Source organism: Epinephelus moara, chromosome 1, assembly GCF_006386435.1.
Source record: "Epinephelus moara isolate mb chromosome 1, YSFRI_EMoa_1.0, whole genome shotgun sequence".
Taxonomy (NCBI): Eukaryota; Metazoa; Chordata; class Actinopteri; order Perciformes; family Serranidae; genus Epinephelus; species Epinephelus moara.
The window spans coordinates 21,868,165-21,876,827 of NC_065506.1; the positions used below are offsets into that span (position 1 = coordinate 21,868,165).

General features: G+C 41.4%; 2 protein-coding genes across 2 annotated transcripts in view; both read right to left on the minus strand.

Moving 5' to 3' along the window:
* The window catches only part of rps6ka2 (ribosomal protein S6 kinase, polypeptide 2), a 28,441-nt gene extending 23,998 nt beyond the window's left edge, over window positions 1-4,443 (minus strand). Inside the window, exon 1 of the mRNA XM_050052177.1 lies at window positions 3,841-4,443. Within this exon, the coding sequence (XP_049908134.1) occupies window positions 3,841-3,945 (105 nt within the window). The 5' untranslated portion in view covers window positions 3,946-4,443. The remainder of the gene's footprint in view (window positions 1-3,840) is intronic.
* A 1,209-nt stretch (window positions 4,444-5,652) lies between these two features.
* The window catches only part of rnaset2 (ribonuclease T2), a 9,342-nt gene continuing 6,331 nt past the window's right edge, over window positions 5,653-8,663 (minus strand). The window contains exons 8-10 of the mRNA XM_050049399.1: window positions 7,652-7,697; window positions 7,429-7,503; window positions 5,653-7,259 (exon numbers count right to left, since the gene is read on the minus strand). Of these exons, the coding sequence (XP_049905356.1) occupies window positions 7,053-7,259; window positions 7,429-7,503; window positions 7,652-7,697 (328 nt within the window). The 3' untranslated portion in view covers window positions 5,653-7,052. The remainder of the gene's footprint in view (window positions 7,260-7,428; window positions 7,504-7,651; window positions 7,698-8,663) is intronic.

The following is an 8,663-nucleotide window of genomic DNA, read 5'->3' on the forward strand; positions in this document are numbered from 1 at the left end:
TATGAAATGCTAACAGGAGTAAGTAAGTCTGGAAAGGTATTGGTTGTAAATTCATACACATGAATTACATTTTAAATAAGTATCTGTGGTCCTGCTTTACTGACGTTTTTGTTTCTCGGGTAGTAGGCACTGAGACACGCAGCTTGACATGGCTAAAAATGGTAGAAAACATGTTAATGGAAATACTGTTATCATATCCTCTAATTTGATCTGTTGGTTTGACCAAACATGCACATGGTAAAAACAGGAACAGGGCTGGGCCAATATTTCCTGTGAGCAGCGAAATAGGGAGTTCACTTTTCTGTTTGTCTTTTAGTGTGTCTTTATTTTTTCTGAACAAACTCACATACACAAAGGCATTTTAGTTTTATAAATATGGTCTGTAGTTTAGCTAAAGCTTTATCTACATAACGTACAGTGTTAATGACCAGGTAAGGTTTGTAGAATTGACAAAGATGTCTGCCACTCAAAACATTTTGAGGCCTTATTGGCATTTAATCACTGCAGCATAGTGTTTCTATAATGGTGGAAGATCTGTCCTTCTGTTTGGAATTAGAATAATTTCCGAGACTCAAAGTCCATATAAAGCTAAAAATAATCAAGCTGTCACTTAGATCTGTTTCTGCCAGGACAGCAAGTTCTTTGAGACTATCTCTGTAGTGAGAGTGTTATTGAGTATCACAGCACATTTGCTTCTCTGTTACAGTTTAGCCAAGTCAAAAGCATGCAGCAAAGCAAGCCATTTGGTCTCAAATTCAGCTGTTGGGATTTATTGTCATTACAACAATAACAAAATCTGCCAGAGGGAGACATAAGTCTAATTGTTCTAGAGCAGTTTCCCTTTTATCAGAAATGTTGTAGGGACCAAGAGTCAGAATCTCTAGATTGATGCAGAAATGCCATGTAATAAATTCATATTAGAAACATGAAATAACCTCACCCTCTTTGCAATTCCTTTTGCTCTACAAGATGGAGATAATTACTAAACTATACTTTTCTTGCAGTCTAGATCCCTAAGGAAGTGTAGAGCCAGGCTGAGCCACACATTCATCCTCAGTGAAATGAGGGAGGAAACAAACCTGACAGCATATCAACTGCTGACATGGCAGCACAGCAACAGTGCAGATCCACACCCCACCTAACACAGTCAGTAATGTCAAAGGATTTTCTATCACAATATTTTACACTGGCTTCGACTCAGTTTTCACATCAATTTATGTAAATGCACAAAATGCTACTTCTGAGACTCAAATTCTGGTATGTAGAATTATAATAATACTTAATGTAAATCACGTCATGCATAAAGTTTATTAGAGTAAACGGCTTTTTAAAGGGACAGTTAACCCCAGTATCAAAAATGCATATTTTCCGTCTTACCTGTAGTGCTACTTATCAGTCTAGATTGTTTTGGTGTGAGTTGTTAAGTGTAGGAGATATTGATCGTAGAGATGTTTGCCTTCTCTCAAATAGAATGAAATTAGATGGCACTTGGCTTGTGGTACTCAAAGTGCCAAAAAAATACATTTGAAAAACTCAACAGCTATGTCTTTAGCCAGAAATCATGACTTGGTTACTCAAGATAATCTACAGACCTTGTTGTGAGCAGCTTAGCTAGCTCACCTAGCACCACTGAAGTAGCTAACGTTACAGCTCAGCTGGTGGGGATGCAATTAATAGGCTCCTCCTTGCCCAGAAAGTGGACGAGATCAGGCAGGTGCTACAGGGGAAGATGATAAAAAGCAGCAGTCAAGTCTGGTGGTTTCCCGACAGTTTCCAGCAGTTTGTACAGGAAGTCACAGAAACACTCATCCTGTTGGATCTGATTCTGATTTATTAAAATGTTATTAGACCCATATATCAGTTTATTTGCAGTCTCCAGTTGTTTCAGTTATGACGAGTAGCCTGTTTAAATGCTTTACAGGCGGCCACCCTCAAACTACCTAAATAAATTAAAAACATTAATATTCAGACAGAGGAAAGAAATACAAGACAACAGATTATATTAAAGATCAGTCATTTTAAGAACCCTCACATCTCCCTTACCACAAGTCTTTGTGTTGCTGAATACTTCAATGATTTAAACAGTCTAGTGTTCATACAATAGACAATGTTCATACAATCTCTGACTACAAAATGTCATCGTCAGCCCCACATTAAAACCAATCAGCAGTTAGATCAGGTGAGAGTCAGGCATTTAAATCATGCCCCGAGTCTTGAAGTTGGTGGAGAGATCACTGCAGTGCCTGGCTCTAAAAAATTCCACCGCCTCGATCTTGTGAGAGTATTGTTGTCCACTTCTGCATGATGTCAGAGCGAGTCAGGATGAAGTCGGACACAAATCAAACCAGCATGCATTGTGTGTGGTGATTATCGGTGATCGGCACAGGCCTGGCTTGTCTTGAACGAGCCTAATGTTTACATCTCGCGCCGTTACAAGAACGGGCCTCTGGTCCATTAGTAGATGCACGCTTCCTTTCTTGGCGGTTGTAGTTTGGAAGAAAGAAAATAGTTCCTACATAAAAACTATGGATTACCTTGAGTAACTGGGTCATGGTTTCTGGAGAGCGTCATCTAAGTAGTTCCATTGTATTCCAGAGAAGGCAGACACCTACGACTATTATGTCCAACACTCGGCAACCCACACCAAAACAATCTAGATTGATGAATACTGCTACAGGTAAGACAAAAAAACCCAAACATGTATTTTTGATTTTGGTGTGAACTGTCCCTTTAACAGTTATTAATATTTAGAGTTTCACACACTAAAATTGTAAAGTCAAAGCAATTGTAATATAGTTTTTTACACAGCAATCACCTGCTGTGATGTCACTGACTGGGGCGTGGCTGCAGTGTAACATGCTGGAAAGTTTCAGCCCATACAGAGTAGTGCAGTAGCAGTTTGCCCTTTGTGATTAATTGCTGTTTTATTCAGGACAGCAGGAGTGATGTCCATCGACCAGAGGGAAACAGGTTCAAGGCCTCAGCACCAGCTTCTGGGATGCTGATCTATAGCTGACCCTGAAATTTGACCTTCCCATGAAGAGGAGGGAAGTGAAAGGAGATCTTCCCCACATGGAGCGTCAAAGCATCATGTTACAGAAGTGGAGAGTCAGCCAAACAGGTAAACAAACACAAGCAGACAGACATTTGCCAGCCACAAAGACTAACAGTCAATCACACAAACAGGTAGATAGCCTGTCAAGATGATTCATCAGCACCTGGTCACAACAGCAAAGACCAGAGGAGGGGAGAGTTTCTATTTATATCTCCAACAAACAGGTAGATGTGCTGCAAACAGCATACTGCCTTTCTCTCCTCCCTGCTGGTTTGTTTGGGCTATAAATAGACCTCCACTGCCGTCCACTGAATCAATCTGTCTCTATCCATTTATCTATCAACCTGCCTGCCTGGCTGCTTGTTTGCCTGATAGCACTTTTGTCTCCCTGAATGTATTTTCATGCAGCCCGTCTCCCTCTCTCAGTCAAAACACAGCGTCTCTCTGCCCCTCCGTGTTCTGCATTCTTGACAGACAGGCAGAGGAACAGCTGTAACGATGCTGCAATGACTCCTGAACCACTCCACAACAAACCAAATCGCACACATTCTTCCCACACCCATTCCCATGTGCATGCAGGCTCTTCACACACATCCACATCTACTGTTGATATGAGACGGCTGCTGTTTTGGCCTTAATATTCACAAACACACACATGGTGCAACTGTGATGCAATCCCCCCCCCACCGCCCTTCCAGCACGCACAGATTCACACACATGTACTAATCTCTAGTTGGTAGAAGTTTGCATCGCTCCTGGGTGGGTGTCTGAACAGCTTGACTAACCTCTAGCTGACAGAAGCCTGTGTTGTTCTTGTTCCTTGCTGCCTTGTTCTTCAGGTAGATAGAAAACCATCTCCGCACTGTGAATTTTCGCGTGCTGGTATCCATGGCAACAGGCAGACCTGTGCATCTATCCCATAATGATGAACATCTCCCTGCAGGGGGGTCCTAAGGTAGAGATGCAGAAGCAGGGCTTTTTTTTCTTCGGTTATTTATTTGTCCCGCAGTTTATCCATTGGCCCATCCTCAATGCAGTCGTCGCTCTTTAGTTTTCCCATCATTCACATTCGCCGCTCGTCTGTCTGGATGTCGTGTCCCCCCTCTGTCTCTCAGACGCAGTGGACGCCAGTAAGCACGCAGTCAGAGTTGTAACAGAGCCGTTAATCTGCGCAGACAGACAGATGGGTTGACGGACGGGGCAGGTGCTGCTGGGTTTGGGATTGTCTTGTGTTTTGCAGCCGGCTCGCTGCGTGAGGCTGCCGGGAGAGGTGACGAATAAATCTGTTCCGCTGAATCAGGAGAGGTGTGTGTGAGCTCCCTCTTCACATCCCTGCCTGAGCATGTGTGTGTTCATCCCCTACTGCCTCCCTCTCTTTCTCTCGCTCTCTCTGCAGAAGGGATTGTCACCAGTCACATTGTGTGCCGGCGAGCTCCCAACCCCTCCCTCTCTCATTCTCCCCTGTTCCTGTCCCTCACCTCCCTCCCTGTTTCTCCCACCAGCATACAGCAACAGCTGGCGAGGTCACATGGTGTAACCCAGCTACCTCTCTCTGTCTCCCTCTTTCCTCTGTCCCTTCCCTTTAGCTCTTGCCTGACACCCGATAACACACAGGCTGAATGGAAAAATGATGACAAATGACAACATAAAGTAGAGTGTAAGCAGGATACCAGCAGAGGTCTGTGTGGCTCTGAGTCAGTGTCATTTGCAATTCAATTTTAGGACAGCAATCAATGTTGCCATCAATAGTGGTGACAGAGGCAAGGACAGCGATCAGAGAGTACAGCATGATCTGGTTGATCACTGGGTGTGTGAATGTGTGTGTGTAGGTATTTGGATCTGTCACATCAGCAGCTTTGCAGAACTGCAGTGTTACATAAGCAGAGAGAGAGAGAGAGAGGTGGAAATAGAGACCAAGGGAAGTAGGGGAGATGAGGGGGGGTTATTAGATGGAAGCAGGGGTTAAAGTTAGGGCTGCTGCTCTACCTGGGTGAAACGCGGTAACCAATGTGGGCTCGAATTTATTTCTAAAAGATTTCAATTTCTTCAGACAGGATAATTCACCTCAAACACTCGCACTATGATCCCCAAACTTGGAACATCACTAAAAGCTGAGCTCATAGTGCTGTTTTTATGTGTTTGACAGGATTTGGAGCACATTGAGAGTATAGCTGGCACATAGTTTCAGGGCATTTAAGCACTATTGAAAATGTAATCAGATGTGTTCATTCAATCTGATGTGCTGTGTTGTGGGAGGAGATTCGGGATTATGGACTGGTGTCTTTGTCCCGGGAGGATTATGGCTCTGTAAGGAGATCACGACATTAATATTCATACACACTGAGTGGATGTGGACAGATAGAAATAGGCGTAGTACTATTACGATACTGTATTATATTACATGCATAGATGGGCATTTTGACAGAGGTTGAGATGTGCACTTGTTCTCAGGCAGACAGTTCTTCTATGTTTATTCACCTGGCTGTATTTATAGATTGAATTCTCTCAATTACATAAATAAAAAATGCAAATAGATGCACTTTAATGAATATTGAATGTTGCATAATAGCTCACTGATGACTAGAAGGCAGATTGAATCAATATTGAATGTTTTATTTACATTTTAAAAACGACAGTACAAATGTTCATTTCATTAATTTCCCACCACAGCATTTGTTCACTGCAGCTGTAACAATAGTCATTTTACTTTTCATTTTACACTGAATTGATCTATTTAAGCACAAAAACAGCCATAGCCAGCAACACCAATAGAAACAAGTCATTGTACAAATCAGTTAGAGATTAAATAGTGTTTACCAAAACACTTCCTATGCCACTGAGAAACAAGTATTTGATCTGTACAGGCCGAGAGCATGTTTGGCAAACATGGTGCGCCATGAACTCGTGTGACATCTCGTGAAATGTATTGCTGTGCGTGTTGTGAGGTTTCCATAGAAAAATACTTGGCTTTTTGGACTCATATCTACTTAAAGTGAACAGTGTAGTTGACACTAAAGCATTTTCTCTATAAACTATGTACTATATTTACTTCCTAAGCTCACATATGTGACTAACAGTCGTCTTTTAGCATCAATTGACAGACTGAAGCAGGCTGTCAGCACAACACTCAATAATTGCTTGTGTACTTGGCAACATCAGAGGGTAGCTAATGATTACTACCACTAGTTTAAAATGCCTCAAAGATTGTGGATGTTGTTGACAACAGCAGTGTTTGTTTAGAAAGTCTGGCCCTTGCCCCGAAAAGCCCTCATACATATGCGTAATACACAATATTATTAACGTAGTGATTTAACAATAGAGAACACCAGCTATGTTGATGTATTGGATTAATTTCATTATCATTATGCTAAAAAGCATTTATTTAATGCTAAAATGCCAATCACTGCTGCAGAAAAGAGATAGCACGTATTGTGTAGAACATAGGCACACAAATGTGGTTTAAAATATGTCCAGCACAGTTACAAGATATACACAAGGGTTCGACCTCTGCATTTAAGTCTGTAATAATGAGTGAATCTGGCACAAGGCTGCACTCATTTGCAAAAAGGATACAGTAAATAAACCGCCTGTCTGCCTGCCTGACCTGAAATCACCATGATGCCTCCTGTTGAGCCATGGAAAAACAACATGCTGTGCACTACATGGGATTCATCTGCTAGCAGGGGTCAGGAAGGGACGTAATTCCATTAAAACACTACGTAGCAGTGCCGTGTGTGTCCTGGTTTTTGTAGGATACAATAAAAAATAAAAAATGCACTTAAATCAGATTTTTTCAAGTATCTGACACAGACAGAATTTTCATGCAGTTCTAAAATGTTTATATGTGAGGCTATTTTTGATATACAGCATAATTTAATTATGATGTTTATTTTAAGGCCTGAGAAAAACATTACAGTACAATTGATTGGCAAACAAATATATTTGTTTGCATGTCCGGTGTGTGTGTGAAAGTGGGCTTGTAGTGTGCTGCTGCATTTCAGTTTCTGTTTTGTTGAAGAGGTGGGTAGTAAACTGGCATATCATGGTCACACACGTTGAACCCAGACACCTTGTCAACAGCAATTTCATTGTCCCAGTCTCCCTTAAATATTGTTTCCTTGTTAAGATGTTTCTCACAATCCAGGAGGGTGAAGTCAGGGTCAAAACAGATCTCAATCTGCCCCAAAACCTGGACATCAGCATTCTGTCAAACACAAAAACACATAATTTAACAATCTAAGAGATGATCAGCCAACATAGGAAATATAAGAATCTTAAATACAGCTACACCTAACACAAAAAAAGTGCCTAAATGTTCCTGAAAAACACAAAGGGCAAATTATGATTTCATTAACTAACTGAAGGTGTTTTACCTTTGATGGATGGGCACATTGGATCTTAGGCGTGACCCCGTAGAAGTTCTCTATGACTCCCTCAATTTGTGAAAGCTACACACAGACACAGAAGAGCAAACGTGAGAGGGAGTAGATGTGACTTAATTATTATGAGGCAATTTCATGCTACAGATTATTCCCAACATAACAGTAATACTTAAGAATATGGCATAATTTGATTTTGAAATATAAATAGACCCACTGTGTAGTATTTTTCTGAAGGGGTGATGTCAAACTTCTTCAGGATGCTACAGTAACAGAAACACAAATTTCCATAAATTTCTATTGTAGTCTTTGAGGTTTTGATGCTTTTATACAGACCAACTTAAAATAATTGTACAACAGGAGTCAGTTTCTGTGAACTACACTGTGGAAGGCAAACATGGAGTGATCAGTAACTAGGGTTGCAACAGTATGAGATTTTCACAATACAGTAACCATTTCAGAAAATGTTGCCGTTTCACAGTATTACAAAATTAATATCCGTCAGAATGACCCTTAGAGAAATGAAAACAGAAGGGTTATTTTTGGTTTATCACAAGCTGTTTATCACTATGGCTGAAACTTAAAGAAGCAACAGACAGCATTTTTGCCTATATATATCATTATGAAAATAATGTGGGTTGCACAGGGTAGTATACACAGTAAAATCAGACTATCAGCGTTTACATAGGTTACTTAATGGCTTTGCAATAAGCTTCTGCCACCGGAAACGAATTTTCGCGGAAAAAATTTGCTTTACGGCAGGAAATGCGTCATGTATTGCCAAACTGGTCAGTCAGCCAATNGGTAGTATACACAGTAAAATCAGACTATCAGCGTTTACATAGGTTACTTAATGGCTTTGCAATAAGCTTCTGCCACCGGGAACGAATTTTCGCGGAAAAAATTTGCTTTACGGCAGGAAATGCGTCATGTATTGCCAAACTGGTCGGTCAGCCAATCAGGGACTGGAGATTGCCAAACTGGTCGGTCAGCCAATCAGGGACTGGAGCTGGTCCCTATGAGGAACTGGCCGGGGCATGAGATAGTTGAGTCAGGAGCACAATGGCAGACGGACAAAGTTTGGAGATAAGTGAAAAACGGCCTCCCAAAAGAAAACAAGCTCCTCTGTCTGAGGAGGCAAAGAAGAGCAAAAAGGAGAGAGATAAAAGAAGAGGAAAAACAAGAGTAAACCTCAGTCAGGCGTTCAAGAGATGGAGGGAGCTCCGTGA